Genomic DNA, 27,988 nt, shown 5'->3' with positions numbered 1-27,988 from the left:
CTATCAGACTCTGCCTCATCGAGACAAAACCACCACCTTTGAGGAAAGCACAGCCTTTTCACCTCTTATCCCAGCTCTGAGTGATGCTTGTCCATATCTTTAAAAGAGGGAAAAAATGACTTGACTTATAACAGAGGTGCTGTATTAGTTTTCTTTTACTGGCTTAACAAATTACCGTAACTGTGCCAACTTAACAGAAAGGAATTTTCTTGCCGTTTTGTAGGTCAGTCTGAAGGGGTCTCACCAGCCTAAAATCCAGGTGTGGGCATGATGGCGTTCCTTTCTGGAGCCTCTAGGGGAGGGTCAGTTTCCTGCTCTTACGTGGTGTTGGCAGAGTTCAGCTCCTTGTGGTTGTAGGACTGAGGTCCTCGTTTTCTTGCTGGCTGTCTGCTGATTCCGAGCTGCTAGAGGCCCCCTTCCTTCACATTCAAAGGCAGCAACCCTGGATCTAGTCCTCATGCTTCAAATCTCTTCCTCCTTTCTCCTCATCTCTGACTGCAGCCAAGAAAGGTTCTCAGGTTTTAAAGATTCGTGCAATTAGATTGGGTTCACCTGGATACTCCCCAGTCTCAGAGCTTACAACTTGAACGTATCTTCAGAGTCCCTTTGCCTGCAGCATCACGTAGTCTCAGGTTCTGGGAATTAGGTGGACATCTTGGTGGGGCAGAGAGTGGTACGTTACTCTGCCTGCCATAGGCGCCCTCCTTTGAGTCCTGTTACTGAGAAGGGACTCCTGGTCTCTCCCCCACCACTCTGGATCTTGCGTTATTTGTCGGCTTTCTGGTCTGAGCAGCACAGGTTGCTGGTAAGCAGACCCACCTCCAGGTAGGGGAGTCTGTTGTTTTGTGCTAAGAAGGACCATTAACTCTTTTTCTCCTTGAGGGCCACCCTTATTGTCTGAGGACACTACCAGACCCCAGTAAAATATTTCTTTTAGCCTTTAGCATCCACCGTTCAAATGTGGGTAGAGAGCTATGAAGGGGTAAAGCACTCAGTAGACAAACCAAAGTTGAGCCCACTTTTCTCTACTCACCTCCTCTTGGGCTCTGTAGTAACCATTTAATTTTTCTACGGCAATTAAAAAAAAGTTTTTTAAAGGTCAGATATCATAACCAGCCCCCCATCTGACAGGGCTGTTTTACAATAAAATGGCAAGTGAAAGCACTTTAGGAACTTTGCTGACCTTTGTACCTCTCTCCCCATCTTTCTCATCTAATACCACCAGGTCTTTATTTGGAAAGTTCCTGCCTGGAACTTGGCGCTGCTCCTTCCAGGCACAGAGGCTGTGCAGACCTCCGTGTCTGTAGATCTCCATGACTCCAGCCTTGCCGCTGGTCCTGTTTGGCTCTGACACCCGGTTAGAGCAGCTCTGCTCTTTGCATTGCATGAGCCCCTGCCTCATGCCCTAATACTGGATTCCCTTCCTAGAAAGCCAGTCTCTCATGTCTAACACTCCACCTTGTCAGCTTTTCTCATCCTCTGGCGACTTCCCAGATGAGAACTCTGCTCAACACGTCAGCTCCCGACCTGGGACCCCACCCAGACTTCCACCCTGAGCCTCTTATCTGTGAGCTTCCTGGCACCTTGGAGAGGGTCCCGTGAGTCCCACCCTCCTGTGTCTCTTCCCACCATTGATGAGACCTGGTGGGGACAAGTACCCACACCTGTAAGTCCCTAAAGACTCGGAGAGGAGGGGTATGTGTCGTACAGAGAGGTAAGAGATGGGGAGAGGGAACAAATAGGTGGGTGAGAAAGCCGGAGCTGGCCGTGAAGAGCCCTGTGGAGGGGGCGGCAGTAATGATACTGCAAAGGAGGGATGAGAGTTGATCAGGAGGAAAGGCTAGTGAGACGCCATCCATGAAGGTGGAGAGATGAGAGTGCATTTGGTGCGATGGCCTCACTAAACTGGGAGAAGGTTCCTTTGCTGATGGAATCTGGTGTGTGTTGGGGAACATCTAATAATTAGTGGGATAGGTAGGCTGGAGTCAGGACACCTTTAAAAGCAGTGGTTCTCAACCAGGCGATGTGACCCCCAGGGGATATTTGGCACTTTCTGGAGGCATTTCCGGTTGCTGTAGCTAGAGATGCTGGTGGTACCTCGTAGGTAGAGGCCAGGCATCTGCTAAACATCCCAAGGTGTGCAGGACGGCCCCACCACAAAGAGTTATCTGGCCCAAGATGTCAGTCATGCTAAAAACACTACCTTACTTAAAGCTAGGCAGCAGCGTTTGGGCTTGGTGGTAAAGAGGCTACACTGTCCTTGTTAAAGGCTTTTGAAGAGAGAATTTCCCTGAGAAAAAATTTAGAAGGGTTGATAGGGAAGTGATGTGGTATAGTCTATAGAGGGTAGATCGGCTGGGAGAGTGTGGCAATAATTCAGAGGTGTAGAGATGAGGGTTTTGGACCAGGGTAGAGATGGCGGTGAGCGAGAGGAAATTAGATATGAGACGTGTGGCGGAGGAGGTGAAGGAGCAGGGCTGGCGGTGATGACACCCAGCCTTGTCGGGCCCTGATGGCCCTGAGCGCAGTGCTGGCAGCTCCGCCAGGAGAGGAGAGTGGGCGAGACCAGCTGGGTTCTGGATGCCTGTTGCATTGTATTCTCTGGAGCCCGGATCATTTCAGATTCTGTCCACATCACGTGGACCAGAGCAGCTGAGGCTTCTGTTGTACTGACTGTCAGCTCCGGGTCCACAGTGGAGGAGCAGCCAGCCTGGCTCCGTGGTGTGGCAGTTTTGTTTTCTGCCCAGTGGAAGAGAAACACGCTGTCTCCATCATAAGGTTCATCCTGCTCTGGGTCAGTTGCATGGGCGAGCCTCCTCTCCCAGCCTCTGAGGAATGGCTGGAAACACATCAGGGTGAGGCCGCAGGGAGCCTTGGGGTTCGGCTGCAATTATGGGCTTGGGGAGGCTCCAGAGGAAGCCCTGCTCTCTTCCACCCACCTCATGGGTTCGTTTGTTGGTCTTGCCGGACAAACGGGGCAGAGCTGAGAGTCAAACGAGCCCATTTGAAGAAGTGGGGCTGTGTCTAAAGATAACTGCTGGTGTAAGCACAGAAGACACTTCACAGCTCATGTATTTTTAGGTGTTTCAAAAATACACTCCTCTGGTTAGGTGGCCTTCCAGACCGAATCTGTAAATGTGTTTCATGTTGTTCCTGAATTAACTTCGAAGCCTGCAAAAGGTGTTGGCAGGCAGCAGCCAGTTGAAGACGACGTGTGGATTGCAAGTGAGTTCACCTGGGCTGCCCGCAGTGTTCACGCCGGCCAGGGCAGGCTGTGGAGTTCACTGTTGCAGGCCTGCAAATCTAAAGCTGAGATTCATTTCCTTGAGTTCAGTCTTCCCAGAGAACATTTTTGGGGGTTGTTTTCTGTCCCTTTCCAAAAGCCAGTGTCAAGTAACAGCGCGCCTCTCATGGATGGCCCGAAGACCGAGCAGGCTTGGCATTTGTCTCATACCAGGAACAGCTGAATACAGTGTGGTTTGTCAGGGTGTTTTTTTTTTGTTTTTTTTTTTTTTTTTCACATGAAATCAAGACTGGTGTTGCCAAAAGATGATTGTAACCATCTGTCTGACTCTGTGTATTTTTAAACTTGACCAAACATTTATGCTCTTGAGTTGCCATTTCTACATCGGCACATGATGGTGGCAATTAAGAACTTTGTTTTTGTTAATTTTTTTTTCCCTTTCCTGCCTCTTTTGGGTCAGATTCCTTTCAACAAGGAGGGAATATGAGTCAGAAATTCACTCAAATTAAATGAAAATGTCATTTCTAAATATAAGAGCTTGAATTTAGTAACATCTTGATGTATCGGTTGTGATCAAGTTTTCTTTTCAACTAACTTGCACGCTTAACGGTTTTAATTGTTTAATTGGACAAGGATGGCAAGTAATTTTGTTAGGGAGAAGGTGGCTGTAGAGCACGAGAATGCAGTTAAAACAGGAACCTGTTTGGTGGATTGGCAGTGAATTTGTGTGCCCCTAATATATCTATGTTCATTCAGCCCTGCCTGTGTGCCAGGCTGTGTGTGAGACTCCAAGGATGCCAAATTCATCTTGCTCTTGGTAATTGTTTCTTGAAAGAGTGAATAAATGAAAGGCACTGTCCCACCAGGACCTCCTAGCTTATTGATGAAGGCAGACACAGCAAATCTTTGACAATAGCTCAGGGTGACAATGAGTGTGATAAAAGTGCTGGGAACACAAAGAATGAGCATCGCAGGAAGAGGTACGAGGGGGTCAGAAAATAATTTCCAGCTGAGGCACTAATTGTGCCGAATTTTGAAGGAATTCCTAGAGGAATTCATCCAAGAGGGAGGGTGGCTCGTTCCTGGCAGAAGATCAGCACGAGCACAGATTTCAAATAACGTGGTGCATTTGTCCAGCTGCAGGACATGCAAGATGCTGCAGTGAAGGTTGCGTGCAGCTGGCTGGCAAGGTGGTCAAGAGCAGGTGAAGAAGGGCACTGTGTGTGAGTTAGTGACCTTGAATTCATTTATGAAGGCTGGTAGGGGACAGTGTCAAAGGTGAGTTTTGGGAAAACTCAGTCTGGCTGCAGGTGATGGATGAGTCCAGCGGGTATAACCGGTCTAGGAGGAGGGGTGACCAGCAAACCAGATGGGAAATGATGGGGTTCCAAACCAGTCCTGGGGCAGCTGGAGTATGAAACATACTAAGAGGTAGAATCTAGGTGTTTGATTGGGTTTGGGGGCGGACAGTAGGCTGACTTTTATAGGATGACTGCTAGGTTACTGGATCCACCATTTGGGTAGACCATGGTGCCATCTGTGAAGATGTGACTGTGTGAGAAGAGGCAGGTGTTGGGGGAGCTCAGCCTTGTCCGTGTTGAGTTTGGGCTTAGGGGCATCCAAGTGGAGATGCCCACGCAGGCCGTTGAGTATACAGATCTGCAATTTAAAACTGAAGCTGCATTCAAGATAGAGATCTGGGGAAGTAAGTCATGGCTATGTTTAGCTGTGATGACCGAGAGAGAAGGAAAGAGGAGAATGGTGGGTGGGGAGTAAATCTGGCTAGTGGTTCCCACTTTTTTTTGTTTTTAATTTATTTTTTTTATTTTTGGCTGCGTTGGGTCTTCGTTGCTGCACATGGACTTTTCTCTGGTTGTGGCGAGCGGGGGCTACTCTTCGTTGCGGTACACAGGCTTCTCATTGCAGTGGCTTCTCTAGTTGAGGAGCATGGGCTCTAGGCATGCGGGCTTCAGTAGTTGTGGCACACGGGCTCAGTAGTTGTGGCTCACGGGCTCTAGAGCGTAGGCTCGGTAGTTGTGGCGCACGGGCTTAGTTGCTCCACGGCGTGTGGGATCTTCCCGGCCCAGGATTCGAACCTGTGTCTCCTGCATTGGCAGGTGGATTCTTAACCACCGCACCACCAGGGAAGCCCGGTTCCCACTTCTTAACAAGTCCTTCCCTTTAGAAGAGTTGTGGCACTGACTTGAACCAGTTTCCCTAGTACATTTCAGATTACTTGATCTCCATCCAGCTTTTCAGACCCACATGATGAAAAGCCATTGTAGTTTTGTTTTCATTAACAAAAACTATAATACATACCTGTGACTTACGTAATACTTTCACATGGTAATCGGGTGGGGTAACAGAGGACGTATTATTATTACTGATTGGAATCTCGAGCCTAGAGGGGTTAAGCAGTGTACCAGGGAAGGTAGGTCCAGGGTGAGGACTTCAAGTCTTCTGACTTGACCAAACCTTGCTGTCTCCATCATTTCTTCCTGTGTTGGAATAGTGACTTCCCAATGGTAACATAGATCCTCCGTTTCTACCAGCAGAGTGCATCTGAGGCCACTGGGTCACTTTTAATGTTCTTAGTTATACCCAATTGTTTTTGGTGGGGGACTAGATATAGGTATCATACCCTTATGCCTTTTGAAAACCTTGAATTCGTAGATTCTGCACTGAAGCAATGCAGCACATTTCTCCCAATGTTTCATAGCAATAGGCACTGCAGCTGTTCCAGGTTATTAAAATGGGCAAGGAAATGTATTTTTTTGGTGAGTTGTGTGGAACTTTTCTGACTAGAAAGAAATTTTTACGTGCTTCAAAATAGAATATACTTTCTATTTCTGAAAAGCCATTAAAATGACCAGGAGATTTATTCTCGTGGAATTTGGAATCCAGTATGAGGAAACCAGCACCTGGCCCCTCCTGGTGTTTGAGAGTTGCACGTATCCAGAGTTCCAAAGTGCATGGCGTTATCATGGTGGTTTTGGGGGCAGTAATAAAAAATACCTTTTTATAGAGTGACCAATGGTACGAGCATGGAACACACTGTTGTCTCACAACTCTTAGGATTTCTTACTGCATTGTGTCTTTGCCTCACTTGGTACTTAACTTACAGCTCGGCCCGTCTACCCCCTCCATTCCCAGTTTCCATATTTACTTACATTACATGTTGAACTTTCCTTATTATTCCGCAAAGCTCTTACCCATGCAGCCTTTGTTTTAATGACAAAATAATCCATGCAGAGTGGTATGTTCAGAGTAGGGGGAGAGAAGATAAAGGTGCCCCGGCTGTAATTATTTTTGCTGATGGACCTCAACCATTTCACCTAATTTGAATAAACCAATAGGAACAGTGACTCTTGCTGCCACGTTGTTTTACACATTCCTTTTAGGGAGATTCAGAAGTACCCTTTGGCACGAATATGGGCACAAACAATGAAAACTCAGTGAGTTAAGTAGCTGAAGCGGTCCCCACTCCTGTAACTGTCAGGAGAATAATTCATTAGGACTTGGGCGCTCAGACTCTCTTCCTGAATATTCCTGTGGGTCGGCCCTGAAGATTGTGGGAGCTATTTGAAGAGTTTTATACAGGAGAGTTTTTGTTTTCAGATGTTCATTTGTCACACGTGGAGCTGGGATTGAACATGCAAGACTGAGTGGGAGATCAGTGGGGAAGGAGGCTTTCGGGGACATCTGAGCAAGTGAGGCCAGGGCGGCGGAGATGGAGAAAAAGGGGGTTGATTCTAGAGTTAATTGAAAGTGGGGTGTACAGCACATGGAGACAGTGGCCACTGGCGACGTGGCTGGAGAGTCTGGGACGGTTCCATGCTGTACACGGGTGAGTGGGGAAGGGCGTCATCACAGACCCGAGGGCAGCACCCCACAACCAGGATCCAGGATCCTGCCCTCGCCCTCAGTCACTGGCTCTGTTCCTTCCTCTGTCAGAAGAGGCAGACGCGTGGCCTCTGCGCTGCCCGCAGGTCAAGGTTATGTCGGAGCAAATGAGGGTGTGCGACAGTGTGTCTGGGTGGGTCAGATTGTCCTCTGTGTCCCATAGTTCTGAAATGTCAGTAAAGTTGTTTTGGAAACCTGTAGACTTACTGTCATTTGAAATCTGGTGACAAGCCTGTTAAGAAATGACTCAGGTCATTAGTGAGAAGGTGAAACAGTAAAACATGTGCCTTCGTGTTTTAAGAGCCTAATTTATGTCTGGAACTAGGTGGAGGTGCTTACAGTAGGAGACATTTTTAACTCTAAATGAGGCAAGGTTTCCTATACTCTTAAAAAATAACTATTAAAAAATTGGATTCTTTCTCCATACCAGACAAACACACATTTTATGTATTCTTTAGTTTTTTTGTTTTTTTTTTTTTAAAGGAGAGATATCAGATTATTGAGTTTGGGCTCAAATTCAGTCCGGTTTTTTTGCTGTCCCTGTTGGCACATGTGAGTGCATTGGTTGAAGTTACTGTCAGCTACAAATTATATAAGATGGCGACTCAACAGTGGAACGGTCTTTAGACGTGTTGGAATGATTTTTGAGCCAGAGACACTGGCTGGGCATCAGCTCACGGGCCAGCTCCCACTGCACGGCGGTGACCGGGCTCGGTCTGGGAAGGTACGTGATGCGTTAGGGGGTCCCCCCGGCGTGACCGCCAGCAGAATCCTTGTCACTCTGGGGGCTGCCTCAGTGCTGACCGTCTGCTGTTCAGAGAGGCCGACTTCATTCCTCTGGAATCACCGGAGACTGGGTGCGAGGCAGACGTGTGTCATCTGTAACTGCCACACCGCCGACCACACTGTCCTTCTGAAACACCTTCCAGCTACTTCATTGGGCCAAGTGCAATGTGAATTACTCAAAAGCGAAACTAGGCGTTAGGACCATTGTGGATGTTCTGTCTTCATCTTTGCTGACAAGCCTTGGGTGTCCTGCCCCCGTACGAAATCCACGTCATCCACGCTGTCAGGGTGAGTGATACCTTAAGCCAGCGGTCCCCAACCTTTTTGGCACCGGGGACCGGTTTCGTGGAAGACAGTTTTTCCGCGGACGGGGATGGGGGGGTGATGGTGCAGGCGGTAAAGTGAGTGATGGGGAGCGGCACATGAAGCTTCCCCGCTGCTCACCTCCTGCTGTGCAGCCCGGTTCCTAACAGGCTGCAGACCGGTGTCGGTCCACGGCCCGGGGCTGGGGGACCCCGGCCTTAAGCCATGCTGGGAAACTAGTTCCCCAACCAGGAAGGGGTAGCATGCCTATGAGGTTTTGACCAAAATAATCACTTTCAAAGGAAAGCTTTTAGTAAAAGGTTATGAGGTTTTTCATGAGTGAATCAATACATTTTTAGAAAGTCTCATCTCAGAATTTTACGACCACCATACACACATGTTATGAATGGGGAGTGCAAAAATCTTCACGATTTAGGCATGTTATTTTCTTAAAAAGGTACGTTCATGATGGATTACTCTTCTAACGTTACTTAACTTTAATAGTCAAGTTGACGCCCTGACTGTGGCTCTTCTGTTTCACTTGTAGCTGAGAAAGGGGGTCGGCAGCACGCCTACCTATCTGTATAAAGAGAGACGGCACTGACTGTCTTGACTTCCGCCAAAGTAGGAAAAAGAACATGTTTCACAGGAAAATGGACAGTCTTGATATTTCACAGAATAAAAATAATAATGCATACAGCTACTGGAAAGGTAGAAATAGGCCTGACGTTTTAGACCAACCAGAGGAAGGGGCCAGACACCCAGAACCTCAAGCATCACGTACCTGCCTGCCTCACCTGTGCAAACAGTCGATGTAAAAGAAGCCACCAGCACCTGTGGCCAGAGCGTTGATAGAGGGTGTCTGGCATCCTCCAGGGAACCATGCGGTTGGTTCTCTGCTCTCCTTCAGAAGTAGGACCCTTTCCTTCCCCAGAGGAAAAAGCTTCCACCTTTCTTTCTGGCCACATCCTCCCCATGGTGCTATGACGGGGAAAAGTGGCCTCTCTAGAGAGTGGAGGTTTCCAAAGACCTGAACATTCATACATGAAAGCTCCACGTCTTTTAATTTTTTTTAAATTGAAGTGAAATTTACATAACAGAAAACTAACCACTTTAAAGTAAATTCAGTGGCATTTAGTACATTCAGTGTTGTACAACCAGCACCTCTGTCTAGTTCCAAAATGTTCTCATCGCCCAGATGGAAACCTTGTACCTGCAAAGCAGTCACGCCCCAGTCCTGCCTCGCCCCACCCTCCCCTCTGCCCATGGTAACTACCACCAAGCTTTCTGTCTCTATGGATTTACCTGCTCTGGATGTGTGAACATTTGTGTCTGGCTTCTTTGACTTAGTGTCATGTTTTCAAGGTTCATCTACGTCGTAGCCTGTATCAGTACTTCATTCCTTTGCACAACTGAATAATATTCCAGTGTGTGGAAGTGTACCGCATCTTGTTTACCCATCTGTCTGATGATGGGCATTTGGGTTGTGTCCACCTTCATGCTCTTGCGAATGATGCTTCTGTGTATTTGTTGGAGTACCTGTTTTTAATTCTTTTGGGTACATACCTAGGAGTAGAATTGTTGGGTCATATAGTAATAACTCTTTGACCTTTTTAACCTTGTTTTGGTTCAAAATATTTCCAAAACATGTTATAGACCTCCTTAAATTTGAAAACAGTTAAGACGGGACACACGATACTTGATGTTCCTGGCAGTCACTGTGAATATAAATGGTTACAAATTGCTATAATATGGTACAGATGCACTCAGGATGTTTAGACTTTCTGTCCAGTGTTTCTTGCTTTTCTTGTGCTCTGCTGTGTTGCCACCCCCTGCCGGTGAATGTGAAGAGAAGGCTCTGGAATTAGGTTGCCTGCATTCACATCTCACCTCTACCACTTACTGGCTGTGTGGCCGAATGCAAAATTTTATCACTCTGCCTCAATTTCCTCCTCTGAAAAGTAGGTGTAATAACACCGTGACCCTGCTAGGGTTATTGTGAGTGGCGAAAGGATCAGGCCCTGTGTATTAGTCTGCTCGGGCTGCCATGACAAAAGACCACCGACTGGCTGGCTGAAACAACAGACATTTATTTTCTCCCAGCTCTGGAGGCTCAAAAGTTTGAGATCAAGGTGTCAGCAGGGTTGGTTTCTCCTGAGGGCTCCTTCCTTGGCTTGCAGACGGCCGCCTTCTTCCTGTTCTTCACATAGTCCTGAGGGCTCCTGTGCCCACCCACTCCCCGCCGCCCCCCCAGCCCCGAGTGCCACCTGTAACCTGGGTCCCTGTCTCCCCACCCCCTGCCCTCGCAGACCTACATCGGCTCCATCATCGCCTCTGTGAACCCCTACAAGACCATCTCCGGCCTGTACTCACGGGACGCCATGGAACGCTACAGCAGGTGCCACCTGGGCGAGCTGCCCCCGCACGTCTTCGCCATCGCCAACGAGTGCTACCGCTGCCTGTGGAAGCGCCACGACAACCAGTGCGTCCTCATCAGGTAACCAGCCAGCAACCACCACAGACATGGAGCCCGCTTATTAGCACATCAACTCCCAGGTTTCTCAGATGGCGTTTTCCCTTTTGAATAGCCCGACAACTACAGCTTCCAAAAGACACGAGTTATTCTTTGGTTTATTCCAGTGGTCAGGCATGGTCCTTCTTTTGACTTATGGAAACATTGCATAGTTCTTCCAAATTTAAACTGTTTTATATATTCTAGGGCACTCATCAGAATGCTTGTCTGTTGGAGCAAGGTTTTGGTTTTTGCCAGTATGAGAAGTTTACCCTAGAATCTCCCAAATTTAAGAATTTTTAATGATTTTAATTGGGTGTTCCTAAAGTTGACTTTTGAATTAGCCACAGAAGTGGGACTTACTATGTTATATGTTGAGGGAATGATAGAAAGGCATGCTTATTTCAATTAATTTTTTGTAGGGGGGTGCTGAGGGAAAAGGGTCTTGACATCTGTTTCAGCCGAGTCTTACTCATTTATTAAAATAAACTACCAGACGCCTCACTCTCCAAACACTTACTGCTAGGAACTTCCTAAAAAAAATATCAATAGAGTTTATTACTTTAAAGATATTTGATTGATTGATTGATTGATTGATTGAAGTGTAGCTGATTTACAATGCTGTGCCCACCTCTGCTGTACAGCACTGTGACTCAGTTATACACGTATAGACATTCTTTTTTTAATTTTCTTTTCCATTATGGTTTATTACAGGATATTGAGTATCGTTCCCTGTGCTATACAGTAGGGAAAGATATTTAATTTTTATTGAGTAATTCAAATAGGTCTTATCGCCTGCATTCTAGTGACATCCTATTGGCTCCTGTTATTTGCACTGGAATCATGTTCTGGTGATGATCAGAACACCCCCGGATGAGATCCAAAGCAGATGTGCTGAGTGCCATGGAACGTCCAAGCCCTTCACTCATGTGTCCTTCTGGGCACTCATTCATGGAGCTCGGCTGTTACTGAGACCCGACAGTGTTACTAAAACTGCTGATGGGGCTAGAAAGCCATCGAAAACAGATGTCAAAATCTTCTTTCCCAACTTGTGGCGAAACAGTTACTATTATTTCAAGGGGACGGGAAAGGCTGTTTGGATTTGGGGAGGATGACACATAAGACCCACCCTCTCTGCCCCCGGATTTCTGACCCAGTTGGAAGTAAGGCGCAGGAGGCAGATGGAGTGCCGTATGTCAGCTGTAGACTCCCAGCCAATCGGGAGCCCCGAATTGCCAGCCAATCGGGAGCCCCGAATTGCAGACAGACTGGCCCACCTGGTCGGGGTACAGAGAGGTAACTGGTGGCCAGGACCACTGTCGAAACCAGTTCCCAGATGGGGAGGAGCTGGCCAGCCCTTCCCGCCAGTTCACCTGCTAGAGAAACCACCTCCTTTGGGGAGGGAGTCGGGGGCAGACATGCCAGAGGAGGCCCCTCCTTGAAACTCCAGGAGAGAGAAAGGAGGGCATCTGGGAGGTGCTCACACTGTCCTACGTGGCATCTGATTGAAGATGGATGAGAAATAACGGGCAACATTTCCGGTGCATTTGGACGCTGTGCTGTGGACTTTCCAGGCATCGCTCTGGCACGGGCGCTGTCATGATGCCTACAGGTGCCACGCACACAGCTCCTTTCAGGGACTGTGTTCTTCTTGTTGGCAATATTTACCCATTACTCTTGTTCTGGGGTCCTTCGTTTGTAATAAATCGGAATTATATGAACGTGCAAGGTAGAACACGTTCATATTGTCTCTCCCTGCCTCCCTCTGTCAGCTACTTTCTTTAAGGGAAGGGAAGCACCTGGGCAGATACATTCTCTCCTCTTTATTACCTTAACGGTGCTCATGGGCTGTAGAAACAACTTGGATAGAGGGACTGTGCATTTATCCATTTCAGTAAATATGAATCATTGTAACTTGCAGTTAATCAAAAATGAAGCTAATGCTTAGTATAAAAACAGAGCTTTTAAGAGTCACCTTCCCAATTAATTAACTTGCCTTATGACTAGAAGCATTATTTGTGGGCTCTTTTAGATGACTTCACTAAAGTTCAGGAGTTAGAATTTAAGATCACTATTTCAGCATACAGAATATAGTTTGATAAGATTAACAGAAAGAGTTTAATCTATTTTAGGAAGATCAAGTTGTTTTCCACACTTAGGTACCTAAATATTTGCCATCGATAATTGGCTGTGTTTATTACTTTCAGTGGAAAAAAATGAGAGCATGACTCATATATCACTTGCTAGACAGAGCAGTTTGGGAAGAAAGTGAAAAATCAAATGAGATCATCATGCATATATATGTGTGTGTAATAAAACGGAAAGGGGTTGGCATGTTCCTGCCAAAGACTATGGTATTTAAAAAGAAGGCGGGGCTAGCCGGGAGGGAGAAGGAAGAGGGGACCCCAGACAGAAAGCTCTCATTGTGTAATGCTGATGTGAAAAGAGTAACTGTATTTATCTAAAGTAACTCAGGAAACAGCGCCTTTAAGAATAGATTTCTCATTAAAATGTGTTTTGGTTTTTAATAGACCTCTTGCAGTTTTTTTAGTGGGGCTTGGGGCTGTGGGAATTAAGAGAAAATTGAGTCTAAAAATAGAAATTGTAGGGTACAGTAGCCCTATTTAGATTTCCTCAGGCATGGTCTGCCCCCTGGTGGCTGCAACATGTTACTACTTTCAAAACTTTCATGCTAATTACCTATGAAACCAGAAAATAAGCCTATTTGGAATTAGGCAGGGACCCACGTAGATCAGTTTTTCTCTCACTTTACGAGCCTGTGTCACTGCTAGTCTCGTGGATTCTAGTCCAAGCCTTTTTTGTTGGTCTCACTTTCAAGAGTTTCTCTCTCTTAAGCTCCAGTTTTATTTTACCCTTCTTGTATACGTTTAAGCCAATGCTTATGCTATTATAGTTTCTAAAATATAAATATATGTTTAAAACTTCCATGAGCTTTTTTTAAATCTAACTGACAAGGTCAGATTTTGATCTTGGTTGATCTAGTACATTTTAAGTTAATATCAATTTGGGGCAGGCAGAGTTTAGTCTATTTTGTTTAGTCTGTTTTTCTCTTTTCAGTATATATGAACTTTTAATGTAGTGTCGGCAAGGCCTGTGGTTAATTCATCTGTGCAACTCATTGCCCAGGACAGTGTCTGATAGAAGGGCCAACATCCAACAGCTGTCAATCAAAGGATGGGTGGGCAGAACAACTGTTGGTTTGGGACCTCTGCTTGCTTGGCAGAAGTTTTGGTTTTCCAAAATTGGAGTGATTGTTTTCCTTAACTATGTCTTTTATATTCTGGAATAATAATTGGGTGTTTGGTCTTTTTCTATTCTAGTAGTATTTTAGAAATAATTGAATTGGAATAGTGACCAAAACTTGCATCCTGTGTCAGAAGGGCACCAGCCAGAATAAGGCATGGGGCATGCCATACGCTCATATCAAATGGTAGTTTACCTTGTTAAAAAAGAAAAGACCCAATCACTGCCCTTTAGGAACTTTTGCTTTGATGGGAAGAAACTGATGTAAATAAGTAATTTCAATACAGCCTGCCTAATGCTAAAATAGAAATGTGTACATGGTTGTTCAGAGAAGATGGCAATAGATGCTCAGCAAGGAATCGAAAATATATCTCAGAGAAAGTGACATGTGATCATGAGCCCAGTGGTACGTGGGAACAGCAGCAGGCACAGAGGGGAGGAAGGGCACAGAAGCACTTGCAAAAACATGTGGAAGAACAAGGAACATATGCAAATAGAAGGTACGCCTGTAAGGTGTGGGATTTGCTAAGGACATGAAGGCACTGGTGTTTGAAAGGCAAGGAGGGAACTGCCATTCATTGAGAAAGACCAGAAGCCTTCTCTGGGGGAGCAGAGGCTCGGAGCTGTTGAGGGACCTGCCAAGGAGACTTGAGCATGAGCTACAGGCACAGGACATGAACTTCTGTCTCCCTGTGTTAGTTTCGGAACAGAGTGCCACTTCCTGGTGCAGGGGCTCACCTTATGGGCTTTGTCCTGCATGCTAAGACCTGCGGACCGAATCCTCTAGGCAGTAGAGAAGTTTCCAAAGTCTTGTAGCAAGCAGTGGAGTGATTAGTATATATTTTGAGAAAATCACATGAATCAGGGCAATTTGATTCACAGGATGGAGAATGTCAGGTGTCAGCAGAGGTATCCTGTAAAGGGCCAGGGAGGACATACATATTTTCGGCTCCGTGGCTGAGATCGGCTCCATGACAGCTACTCGACTCTGCCCTTGGAGTGCGGAAGTGCTCGTAGATAGAGCGCACGTGAACTGCCAGGCTGTGTTGCAATAAAACTTTATTTATAAAAACACGCAGAAGGGCAGACTTGGGGGCCACAGTTGGCCGATACCCGCACTGGAGGGGAGACTAGCCTGTGGGGTGGATAAAGGGTCCTGTTGCCATCAGAGGCCCTTTCCTTCAGGTGTGTTTTGATCCTTCCTCCCTGCTTTCCTGGGCACTTTGCTCCATCTTTGAGCCTCGCTGCCCCTGATTCTTGGACCTCTTTTTTTCTACTGGATCATTAGCATTATCACTCAAAAATTTCTAGTATGTTCCATCTTTGAAAAAAAAAAAGATGCATCTTTGTCTCCAGCCCCGCTTCTCCACACGTTGCCCTGCCCTCCTCTGAGCTGCCCCATCATTCTGGTTTCTCCCTCATTCTCCGGGCTCCTCCGTCGTCTTCCACGTCCTCATCTTCTGACCAGCCTGCCTTTCCTTCTCTGCGTCTGCATGACTCCCCAGACTTCAGTGCCTCCCCTGCCACCTTCTCCTCTGAGTTCCACACGTGTGTCCAGGCACCCTGAGGCATCATCACGGAGGTGTCTGATGGGCATCTCAGGGGTGGCACCTCGTCAGTCCCTCCTGAGTTTCTCCCAGAAACACGTTCCTCCTCTCGTGCTTCTCATTCTTAGCAAGTGGACTCTCCATCCTACCAGGTCCCAAGCCTGAGATCCGGAAGTCATTCTTGGATCTAGAAGTCACCCTGCCCCCAACAATTAAGGTCAAATTACCTACGGTAAACTGTACCAATCTCGTATATCCAGTTCGATGAGTATTGATAAACGTGAACCGCTGTGTTACCAGCGCCCATGCAAGGGACATGGGTTCTATCCCTGGTCCAGGAAGATCCCACATGCAAGCTCCCTGGGCTCTCCCGAGTCATTCCCCCGCTTTCCTGTCACTTACCAACCACCCAGACCAGGGCTGCCAGCCGTCCCCTCCCTCCTCCTTCCACCGTCTATCTGGGGGCTGCTGGCTTCTCCTCTTTGCTGCCCCCTCCCCTTAGCCTCTGCCCTCACTTCCTGCTTCCTCCCTTGTCTCCCTCGATCCACCCTCCTCACTCCACACTCCACACCAGGTGACTCTTTAAAACCTTGACCCCGATCATGACGCTCTCCTGCTTAAAAACTGTCTTGAGACTTTCCATTCTGCCTACGAAAAATTCTCAGAACTTTTAATATGGCCTCTGAGGCCCCATATCAGTGCTTTGGTTATTTTTCTTTCCCTTTTTCATTTTCACGATTTAAAAAGTTTTTTTTTTTTTTTTTACGGTATCAACTCATTTTGGTTCATCTGGGTGAACATGTTTTCTCTGAAGCCCATGTTTGTGTTTGTGGTCATGTTGGCGCCAAGGGTTAGGACTGTAGCTGCCACAGGCTAATGAGAAAAATGCAGGACTGGATATGTAAGTGATGTGTTCGCTGTAAGTGAAGGTGAATTAACACCATGATTGCTGTATGAGTTAATGTTTTATCAAGGCTGTAATAAAGGAACCAGGTGGAATACGTGACTCATCGCAGCGCCCGTGGTGGAAGAGGCTGCCGGGCTCACAGGAGAAGCAGTGGACAGTCTCAGTGCCAGGAGCGCTTCAGTTTGCGCAAAACAGCATTAACCAGGGGGTTAGGTTAGTCTTGTTAATTTGGATTTTACTGGTGTTATATTTTGTTTGTATTTCATTATGTAATTTATTCTGGCTTTATAGTTCTGTGGTATGGTAAGCAAAGGAGTATATGCTTAGTCATTATACCATTATAATGCTATAATATACATGCTGTATTATCACATAGCGTGTATAAGCGGGTTCACCAAGCAATTAACTCCACCAGGAGACAGCGTCAGATCCCCCAGGTTGTTAAGGGCTCAGTCCTACAAGACTGCCACTCTCTCCACTTCAGATGCCAGTCATGTTGTCACCTGTGCTTCTGACCCACCAGCTCTAGGTTGGAGCTTCCAACGACCCCCTCCTTGGCTTTGATTAATTTGCTAGAGCACCACACAGAACTCAAACATTTTTACTTCCTAGATCACCGCTGTACTATAAAAGGATATAACTCAGGAACCGCCAGATGGAAGAGGTGCACACGGCATGGTGTGGGAAAGGTGGAGGCGCTTCCCTGCCCCCTCCAGGGAGCCACTCTCCACCTCCACGTGTGCACCAACCCAGAAGCTCTCTGAACCCTGTCCTTTTGGGGTTATGGAGGCTTCATTACATAGGCTTGACCGATTGATTAAATCACTGGCCATTGGCAGTGAAACTCCATCTCCAGCCCCTCTCCCCTCCCCTGTTGAAAAGAACCAGTTCCATACTTGACTGGAAAGCAGTGGCCTCTGAGTGGGACCCCAGCCCCTTCCCTTCCCGACTGGCTGTGCAGGCTGCTCTCCCTTTCCCCAAGGCTCCAAGCCCTTTCCTCAAGCAGGAAAGGGAGGGTCTCCCTCCCCTCCCCCCTCCTTTCCCCGTCCTTCAGTTTTCACCCAGTTAACTCCTGTGCGTGTCTCTGCATTTCAGTCTAAATGTCTTTTCCCCAGAAAGGCCTTCGCTGAACCTGAGCCCTCCATCTAAATTATGAATCCTCCCATCCCCTGAGATTTATACTTGACAGCATTAACTGTAATTTGTGATTCTTTGATATCTCCTGCTGCTGCTGGGTCATAAATACTGTCCGTGGCCATTTGTTTCAGGAGCGTTTTCCCAGCCCTCAGTGCAGCCTGACACACAGCAGGCACACGGATCCTTCGGGAAGGAAGGAATACCTGCAGAGATGTCCCTCCATTGCTTTAAAGATCACGTTTTGTGACCCTCAGTAAATGTTTTCATGAGGAATGTTAAAGTCACAGGCAGGGGAGGGAGGAAGAAGAGGAGAGTTAAATGAAAGTGAGTCCTGTTACCTTGATGTTAATGTCTGGGGACATCTGGCATATTTCTGGGTTTTAACAATTTGTGAGTTATTTATATTCTTTGCCTTGTTCATGCCACACTTCCACAACCTCGTATATACAGTCACCTTTTTCATCTCCTGGTGCAATCCCATCTGAATTCTGTGAAATTGCTCTCAGGAGTAGTACTTCCCAACCCTGACTTCATAGTAGAATCATCTGGAAATTTTTTTAAAATACTGATGACTGAGTTCTACCCTTACAGGTTCGGATCAGGGACACAGCGGGTCATTCTCATGTCCAGCCAAGTTTGAGAACTACTGTTGTACAAATCCGAGTTTCATTTTTGTTTCAAGTTTTACTTAGGTATCAAAAAAGATGTACTTAAAGAAGATGCTTGAAGAAAATTTGCTACAATGAGAAAAAAAAGTGGGCTGAAGCTGGAGGTAGATCAGTATCCTTGAGGGGTGAAGGACAATGCAAATCTTGGGTTTTCTTCTCCTCGACGAGTCTCTGCTGTCCAATTTGAACAGCTTTTTCTCCACGGCTGTATTATTACCGTGTTCGTCAGAGTAGGCTAATTGCTGTGCTAATTGCCATAACATCCCCCAAATCTCAGAGGCGTAACACAGGAGTGGCTTATTTCTTGCTATTTCACAGCCCCACGTGGGAAGGTGAGAGACTTGACTTTATGCCACACATCGCTTTGTTTTGGAGATGTGCCACCCTGAGGGCACCCAAACGGCAGACCTGGAAGGCAGGAAGCCCAGAGGACCATGAGGGTGTTTAGCCACCCGACGTGGAAATAGCGGATACCCCCCTTGCTCAGTTCAGCCGCCTTCTTGTTGAGTTGGCTACGTTCGGTCCAGGTTACCGATCGCTGCCCTTCCTGCAAGGGAGGTTGAAATGCCATCCACCTCTGAGTGCTGGAGGATACAGAGGTGGGTTTGGGGACCGTGTAAAACATGACTTCTGCCTCACACGTTACAACCAGAGAACGTCTCCCTTTCGGTTTTGTTTGTTTTAACAAAATGTAACTGCTAGGTAGATGGGATATATATTTTTAAGTATCGAGAATTATTTAAATCTCTTCTTGCAACTTTCTCTTAGTTCCTGCTACTCATTCAGTGCCCCCTTGTTGAATGTCTCCTCTGTGCCAGCCCCCAGGCTAGGCAGGTGCCAGATACGCAGAGATGAATGCTCAGCCCCGCCCTGGGAAGATTCTGGTTGCTGATAACAGAAGAGCCCACCAGAGCTGGTGTCACTTGCGTGGGCCTTGATTATCTCAGCCGGCAAGGCAGGGGCGGGGTCAGGGTTGTGGGTTCAGCCACTCCCACTGGGTGCTTCTCTGTTGTCTTGCCTTTTGCTTTCCGATCTCAAGATAGCTGTGGATTCCCAAGTATTTGTCGTCTGCAGCCAGAGGGACGTTCTGTCTGGTCTCTTTGTGTGTGTGTGTGTGTGTGCGCGCACGCGCGCGCACGCGTGCATACCTCCCCAGGAGCCTCAGCACACTTGACGTTAAGTCTCTTTGGCTGGCATCCTGACACCTGCCCACGGCCAACCACCGTATCACCTGCGCAGGGAATGGAATGACCGTGATTGGCTTCGATCAGTGGAGATTCCCCTGGGCCTGCAGCATCCAGCAGGGCGCTGACGGTGTCACCTCTGAGTCATTCCCTCTCTTTTATTACATGTGCTTAATCATTCACCGTGTTATCTGCAAAATTCCTCTTTCGTAACCTCCTAGCTCCTGACACTCAGCGGGGGCTGCTGCGTTAGAACCTGTGGAGGCCTCATCTGTTTATCTCCCCCCCTTGAGCAGTTGTGAACCTGCTACCCCGTGATAGTGTTGGTGTTCGTGTACCGTTACTTATGCCGTGGGTTTACTTTTCTTGTAAGTTCTTTGCCCTTCTACTGCTTCTGTTCTCCTTGCGGTACCGAGTAAGGTGCCTTGCACAAAATTGATTGGGTCTCTCCTTCCAGATCTCTCATCTCCGTCTCTTCCCTTTCATCTCCTGCGTGGTTGTACTTGTCCATGGCCTGACCACCACATGCCTAGATCATAACAGCAGCTGGTCTCCCTGAGGGACCCGCAGTCCTTCTGGAGCGCGACCTCAGAGCTGTGTTCCTCACGGGGGTGACCTTGATGGGCTTGGCCTTCGCCTTCTGTCTCCTGTGGTGGCCTCAGAACCATCGACCTCGATCCTTTTGCCCTTTCTCTGCCCCCTCTGGTCTCGGTCCAGTTGACCAGACCAGAATCCCACCCCTGTAGGCCTCCCGCAGCTCCTCTGGCCTCTCGGCTTTCGTTCGCAGGGTCGTCTGACCCCGAATCCTTCCGCTTTCCTCTTTGCCTGGCTGACGTTTGCCGGCCCTTTATGACACAGCTCAGATCCCATTAACTCCTCTCATTTGCCTCGCCCCTCACTCTCCCCAGCTCCAGCGCCCCGAGGTTGCTTTGTTCACTTTTCATTAATCATCGCCGAAGCAGCACCTCTGCAGGACGCTGGATGTTGACAGACCTGCTGTTCAATTCTGAGCTGGGCCCTTAGCCGCCGCCTGCCTCATGGGATTATTATGGGAATAAAGTGCCCAAGTGTGGGTCGAGCACCTGCAGGGTCTTTCCCTTGTCCCCTCACTATTCATGAATGACTGCATTTTTGTGCGTATTTACCAGAAAGTTACCACTCACATGTTCATTCATTTAACAGATGCTTACTGAGTGTCTGCCGCCAGCCAGGCACTGTTGAGGGGTCTGTGACACTTTAGTGAACAAAACACCAATCCCGGCCTTTGCAGAGCTTAGCTGCCACGAAAGGCACTGTCCCTCTTATTACCTGAGCCTCGTGAAGGTGGTACCTTCTGTTTAGGCTGAGGGAGTCGTTGACAACACAGAGGCCACACAGCTGGCAGGAGGAGGGACTCTTCTCTGTAACTTAGCACTTTGAGCTCTTTCCCACTGTTCAAGAGTTGTACAGAGTGAAGTACGTCAGAAAGAGAAAAACAAATAGTGTATATTAACGCATACATGTGGAACCTAGAAAAATGGCACAGATGAACCAGTTTGCAGGGCAGAAATAAAGACACAGATGCAGAGAACAAACGTATGGACACCAAGGGGGGAAAGCGGAGGGGGGTGGTGGTGGTGGGATGAACTGGGAGATTGGGATTGACATGTATACACTGATGTGTGTAAAATGGATAACTAATAAGAACCTGCTGTATAAAAAAATAATTAAAATTCAAAAATTCAAAAGAAAAGTTGTTCTGTGGACGAATTGGACTGACGCTGGCCAAGCTGGGGGGTTTTTTTGTTGTTGTTTTTTGTTTAATTAGAAGCACAAATTTCTGCATGTTGTCTTTCAGTGGTGAAAGCGGGGCAGGTAAGACCGAAAGCACTAAGTTGATCCTCAAGTTTTTATCAGCCATCAGTCAGCAGTCTCTGGACTTGTCCTCGAAGGAGAAGACGTCGTGCGTTGAACAAGCCATTCTTGAGAGCAGGTATTTGGTCATCGTGTTTCTCGTTTCCAACTAATAGGATTCACTTTCCTCACCGTTTGGCTTACTTAAGGAAGAGTTGAGACTCGGGGCTCTCTCTTCTCTTTTTCTTCACTTGGCTTTCACGATTCCTCAAGGAAAAGTCTCCACACACACACAGCGATGTCGAATGACCTGAGCCCCCATCGCTGCACCACGTTTGAGTTGGTGACTGAGTGAGAGGCACATTCTGCAGCTGCCTCTTACCTGGCAGCCCTTGACTGGCTGTTGGGAGGCCTCGTTATCGGCAGAAATTCCAGCCTCCGTCCACCACATCACAGAGGGCTTGGTGGTCAAATCTTTGGAGGCATCTTATGAGCGCAATGGCGCTGTATAGCCTCTCATGTTGCAGAACAATGCCACATCAATGGCAGTGACCTCAGAGCTTTGAAAGAGGGCCATGGTGCAGTAGCCTCTGAAATTCTAATTAAAATGTGTAATTGCCCTGTGTCTGATTGGTGCCATGTAAGGTTTTAGAACCAGTAGGGACTTTCCAGGTCCTATTACTTAGAAATTAGTCCAGGAGTCAGCAGACTTCAGCCTGATGCCGGTATCCTGCAGCCTGTTCGGGTTTTGGTTTTTTTAGCCTTCAAAATTTATTTTTTAAATTGTGCTAAAATACACATAACAAAAAATGTATAACTTTCAATATTTTTCGGTGTACAGCTTAGTGGCGTGAAGTACATTCACATTGTTGTGCAGCGATCACCACCATCCGTCTCTAGACCGTTTTCATCTTCCTCCTTCGGCCTGTTTTGATAAATAAAACTTTATAGGAACACAGATACCCTCGTTTGTGTATTGTTTACAGCTGCTTTCGAGCTCTAGTGGCAGAGCTGAGTAGCTGCATCAGAGGCGACATGGCCCACAAAACCAAAAGTATTTACTGTTTGATCCTCTACAGAAAAAGATGGCTGACCCCTGACCTAGTCTGACCACATTTTACAGTCGGAGGAGACCCAAGGAAGTTGTATGTTCCCCCGGGACATACAACAAATGGGTGAAATTTCCAGGGCTGGGACTTTTTCACTTCCTAGAATTCAAGTGGGGGCTTTTCCTGTGCAACCCCTGGCTCGCGTATATAGGCTGATCTGTATGGGGACCAGCCATTGTGGTCTCCTTGACTCTCTGTAGCATCCTCTGCCCGCACACCCAGCTGCGAGTTCTCTGCCCCGAGATGGACACGCATTATAAACCCATTTCAGCAAGTGCTGGGAAAATCTGGCTCTTGTGTAAATAAACATGATGGCCATTGGTCCCTTTGATTTCAGATTTTTCTTGCAGTTGTCTGCTTTGCCATCGGTGAGGACTGTCGTTGCCAGTTTTAGATGGACCCTAATTAACACTCGCTGCTGTCCTGGCTTCTTTCACAGCCCCATCATGGAAGCCTTCGGCAACGCCAAGACTGTGTATAACAACAACTCCAGTCGCTTCGGGAAGTTTGTTCAGCTGAACATCTGCCAGAAGGGAAATATCCAGGGCGGGAGAATCGTAGATTGTATCCTGTTTCGTTTAGCTTTTGGTCTATAGTACTGTGACTTTCTAGTGGAAACTGTTCTTGCTTATCCTAAGGACCAATATAGCATATGAAACGTTTCTTTCTGGTTCTACCTAGTTACTTCTCCAGTATTACTGTGCTTGACCTGTTAATTATCCTAGGAGATAAGGAACCATCTTTCTTTGGGGAAGTTCTGATATCATGTCCCTAATCTGCAAATTTGGACTCCTAACCAAACATCATATATTTGTTGTTTGAAATCAATTCTTTAACTAGTGTGATACTTCCTGGGTACATGTGTCATGTCTGAAATTGGATTTTGATGAAGCAGTCTGTTCTGTTTGCTTACCTTTTGCACCAGAAGTCTCAATGTCCAAGACACAGGAAATTGTAATTACTTGGGCAACAAAGAATAGAAAACTAAAGACTAATTGAGTGTCCTGTATCCTTGTTTTGTTCCTTGACTTGCCATTGCTTTTCACATGAAGATTTATTAGAAAAAGTAAGTAAACGTGATTTACTTCACATTATCTCTCACAATAACTTTTTGGCAATTACTGGCTCATGGTCATTAAGCAGAGGAAACATCTCTGAACAGAAATCTGATTTCTCTTCACAGAACCGAGTAGTAAGACAAAATCCCGGGGAAAGGAATTATCACATATTCTATGCGCTGCTGGCAGGGCTAGAGCATGAAGAGAAAGGTGAGTGATGGGACAGCTGCAGAGACATACGCGCTAGCAGCTCCTTTTGCCTTTAAACCCATCTGTGAATGAGGAGACATCTGTTTGGACTTTGTTGCTCTTCCACCAATTGAAACGAAATGTGTGAGCTCACCAAAGACACTGCGTTCGTTTAGAGCCAGATAACGCAGGGGGAAAATCATCAATAGAGAAATCGTGAATTTTTTTGGTTTGTTTTGGAATCTTAGTTCTTTTCTGATTTAAAGAATATTTGTGAAAAATACATAATGTATTACAACTGGTTTTACTTTTAAGTCACACCCAAATAACGCTAATTTCTAAACATTTGATTTTTAAAACACCAGTCAACACAGGATCCTCATCAGTTACTTTTTTCAGTAACATTTTCTTCCATCCCATCGAATTTAATAATTCTATTTTCCCTAGATGATGACTAAGAGAGAATGTTTTAATCTTAATAGTGGACCATTAGGAGCATAGAATTATTTTTGCACTTTAAAAAATAAAGTTGCAAGTGGAAACTCTTTTAAATTATGTCTTACCCTGGCCAGTCAAATACTGATGTTGTGTTTTTCCTTTTCTTTTTGTAGAAGAATTTTATTTATCTGTGCCAGAAAACTACCACTACTTGAATCAATCTGGATGTGTAGGAGACAAGACAATCAGTGACCAGGAATCCTTTAGGGAAGTTATTGTAAGTTATTTTCCTATTTTCCTTTATTAAAGGTGACCAAAATAAGAAAAAAAGAAAGTGACAGCTTTCATTTCTGCTTCAAAAAATTTTTTTTAATGAAAAAAGAAATCACATTTGTACTGCTGTGCGAGAATAGGTCCTTTCTTCCTGTTCCAAGTCATGGAAGGGAATCCTCTCTCTTTAGAAGATGGGTGAATGTCTGACACTGAGGACGGATGGGTGGTTGGCTTGGAATAGTGGTCAGAAAAGCAAAACAAAAAAAATCACAGGTTTGGGACTGGAGAAAGCAGATCCTCTGTTTCGGGGCTTTTTACAATTAAAAATTTTTTTGAATAATTGGTTCTACAGTTAAAAAGAAATCTGTCAACAATTAGACCAGGTGACTGTTCGGGTCTCATCCTGTTCTCATAGACTTATTCTAGTAACCGATTCTGATCACACAGAAGTGGTCATTTTAAGACTCTGCAGTGTGGACCTGTGCGGTTTCCCGCAGTTCTCAAATTTCCCGGAACTTTGTTATAAAGTGACTGCATTTAGGAAGCCTGGTCATCGAACATTATTAACAGCCCCACCAGATTGAGTGGGGCTGGTAGATTTCATCAGCGTGGTCTCAGTTCCTTTGCCAGAGTTGTTAGTTCAGCATTTGGAGTCAGCGGATCTAGAACTGATTCATCATAAATGCAGCTAACACCGACTGAGCGCCTACTCTGTGGACTTACCATCTCTCTGCTTCTAACCACCCTGTGAGGGTAGAACTATGGTTGTCTATGTTCTGTGACTCAGAGAGGTTGGTGACCAGTCTAACCACACACAGCACCTAATAGAGCCTGTATCTAGACACAGTCTAACTAACTCCAAATCCCACACTCTAACCAGGAGGCAGGTAGGTAGTCACTGCTTTACGTGCACCCAGATTTGTCTTTCCAGTTGTTGTCGACAACTTGGTTCTATATCCCCATTTACTTTTCTAGATTGTTCATAAGAATGCCTCGTGGAATGGAATCAAAGTATATTTTTAAATGGATATATATCACACATCATTTCCCCACATCTAATGTATGTATCCTTAAACTGAAAATGAAATTAAAAACAGACGAGGCTATAATATCGTGATCATCTTCCTCTCAGCCTTTCTTCTAAAGATGTCGCATTCTGCCATTTATAACATAGAGAGGTGTCTCTGTCATCTCTCATTCCTTCATCCTATTAACAAAAAGCCTCCCACTGACAGCACCTTTTGCTGTGTACCTACCCTAGGCGGCATAGGATTTGGCCCTGCAAATTGGACTTCAAGAGATGTTTAAGTATTGAAAATTTTCTTTCTCAATTTTATTTTGGCGCCCTGGACTTCTTTAACTACACGAGCTTTCTCCATTTACTTTGTGATGGAAGGTGGTCGTTTGCAGTGGTAGAAAGACTCCCAATTATTCAAGTTGCAGTGTCACTGCAGGGCCATACTGACTAGCTCACTGGCCACAGTGAGCCAGTGGGCAGGGAGGCCCTCCCTCGTCCTGGGAGTGCCTGGAGAGAGGGTACTCTGATGGCTTCCTCTTGGGGCATTGTTTTCTGATTCACAGTTGTTTGCTCTTTCTCGTAGCTATAAGGAAGCTTGTGGAGCTTGGCCTGTTTTCAGTGATTGCTAGCTTTTATTTTTAAATTGAAATGATAGGTTTTGGCATTTGAAATTTGGTCCTACGATGAAAGGACATGTCATCTAGAAAGGAAGAAAAATTTACACATGAAATTGACATAATGAATGTACACAACAGACTTATAAGAATTCTATTTATAGATTCTTAAATATTTACTTTGCAGTTGCTTTTTAGTGTCCATATATATAATCCCTACATTCTGCTGAAGAAATAAAGACAATTGGGATAGATTATGCTATTATTAGCATAATAGATTATGCTATGTTGTTTTATCATGTAATTTGTCTTTATTTCCTTCCAAAATCAAATACCATTTAAATTTGTATCTTCATACTTTAATTCCATAAAGCTCCTTTTCCCAGAGGTTTTGAGATTAAAGGAAGGGAAGGGACCACATTCTATTGGGACTCAAGGACATTTGTTTGAAGCATGTGTTAAAATGTTAATGGAGAGAGATTATTTCTGTGAATTACATATGAAAATGTCACCTCTGGTATTTTCAGCTACTAAAAAAAACCCCCCATTATTCCTTTTTATCAACTTTAATGTCAGTATACTCTGGCAATAGGACCTTTTAAGAATTTTGCTTATTTCATTAAGAATTCATGTATTTTTAGAATTCCTTATTGATACCAACTGACATTAATATAAATATGTACCTGTGAGGGATCCTGAGCCATTTTAAGGAACCTGGTTTTTCCGGGGGCAGAGATGGTGAACATATGCTAAATTTCATAGCCATTTTTTTCGCAGCCTTCCAAGTTGCCCTATAAATTGTTGAGTCAGGATGAAGCTATTTCAAGTCAGTAGTAGCAACTAATTTATTTTTACTGCCTGTGTTTGACACACCAGAATGGTGGCTGATGAATTGCGTGGGGGAGTAACAAGAGTCTTTGATGAGTGATAATCTCTTCATTCTTTGACTCCACAAATATTGAATGTTAATGGCGTGCCTGGCCATGGACCAGGACTGGGGTTTCCTGACCATTTAGGTCTTGCTGGGTGTACCCATGGATTTTTGATGGTGTGAGCCCATGCATCCATAAGTTGACTCCTCGTGAGTCAGATATTATAAAGATTTAAAGGGCTCTCAGCCATAAAAAAAGAACAATATAATGCCATTCGCAGCAACATGGATGGACCTAGAGGTTGCCATACTGAGTGAAGTAAGTCAGACAGAGAAAGACAAAAACCACATGATATCGCTTATATGTGGAATCTTAAAAAAGGCTGCAAATGAACTTATCTACAAAACAGAAATAGAGTTACAGATGTAGAAAATAAACTTATGGTTACCAGGGCATGTTGAGGGGAGGGATAAATTGGGAGATTGGGATTGACATATACACACTACTATATATAAAATAGATAACTAATAAGGACATACTGTATAGCACAGGGAACTCAGTACTCTGTAATGGCCTATATGGGAAAAGAATCTAAAAAAGAGTGGGTATATGTATACATATAACTGATTCGCTTTGCTGTGCACCTAAACTAACAACAACATTGTAAATCAACTATACCCCAATAAAAATTAAAAATAAATAAATAAAGGGCTGACTTTATATCTCAGTTTTGCCACAGTTAAAAACTTCAGTCTCGGGCTTCCCTGGTGGCGCGCGGTTAAGAATCCGCCTTCCGGGCTTCCCTGGTGGCACAGTGGTTGAGAATCCGCCTGCCAATACAGGGGACACGGGTTTGAGCCCTGGTCCAGGAAGATCCCACATGCCGCGGAGCAACTAAGCCCATGCGCCACAACTACTGAGCCTGTGCTCTAGAGCCCACGAGCCACAACTACTGAGCCCACGTGCCACAACCACTGAAGCCCGCACGCCTAGAGCCCGTGCTCCACAACAAAGAGAAGCCACCGCAATGAGAAGCCCATGCACCGCAACAAAGAGTAGCCCCCGCTCGCCTAGAGAAAGTCTGCGCGGAGCAACGAAGACCCAACTCAGCCAAAAATAAAATAAATTT

General features: G+C 45.9%; 1 protein-coding gene across 1 annotated transcript in view; it reads left to right on the top strand.

The window, feature by feature from the left end:
* Positions 1-27,988, top strand: part of MYO10 (myosin X) — a 212,473-nt gene that overhangs the window by 97,503 nt on the left and 86,982 nt on the right. Inside the window, exons 4-9 of the mRNA XM_068535172.1 lie at positions 10,546-10,733; positions 21,293-21,427; positions 22,837-22,961; positions 23,450-23,463; positions 23,581-23,665; positions 24,256-24,359. Of these exons, the coding sequence (XP_068391273.1) occupies positions 10,546-10,733; positions 21,293-21,427; positions 22,837-22,961; positions 23,450-23,463; positions 23,581-23,665; positions 24,256-24,359 (651 nt within the window). The remainder of the gene's footprint in view (positions 1-10,545; positions 10,734-21,292; positions 21,428-22,836; positions 22,962-23,449; positions 23,464-23,580; positions 23,666-24,255; positions 24,360-27,988) is intronic.

The sequence above is a fragment of the Eschrichtius robustus genome, chromosome 2, assembly GCF_028021215.1.
Source record: "Eschrichtius robustus isolate mEscRob2 chromosome 2, mEscRob2.pri, whole genome shotgun sequence".
Classification (NCBI taxonomy): Eukaryota; Metazoa; Chordata; class Mammalia; order Artiodactyla; family Eschrichtiidae; genus Eschrichtius; species Eschrichtius robustus.
Note: the sequence above shows the minus strand (reverse complement) of the source record. Positions and strands in the feature narration are given on the sequence as shown.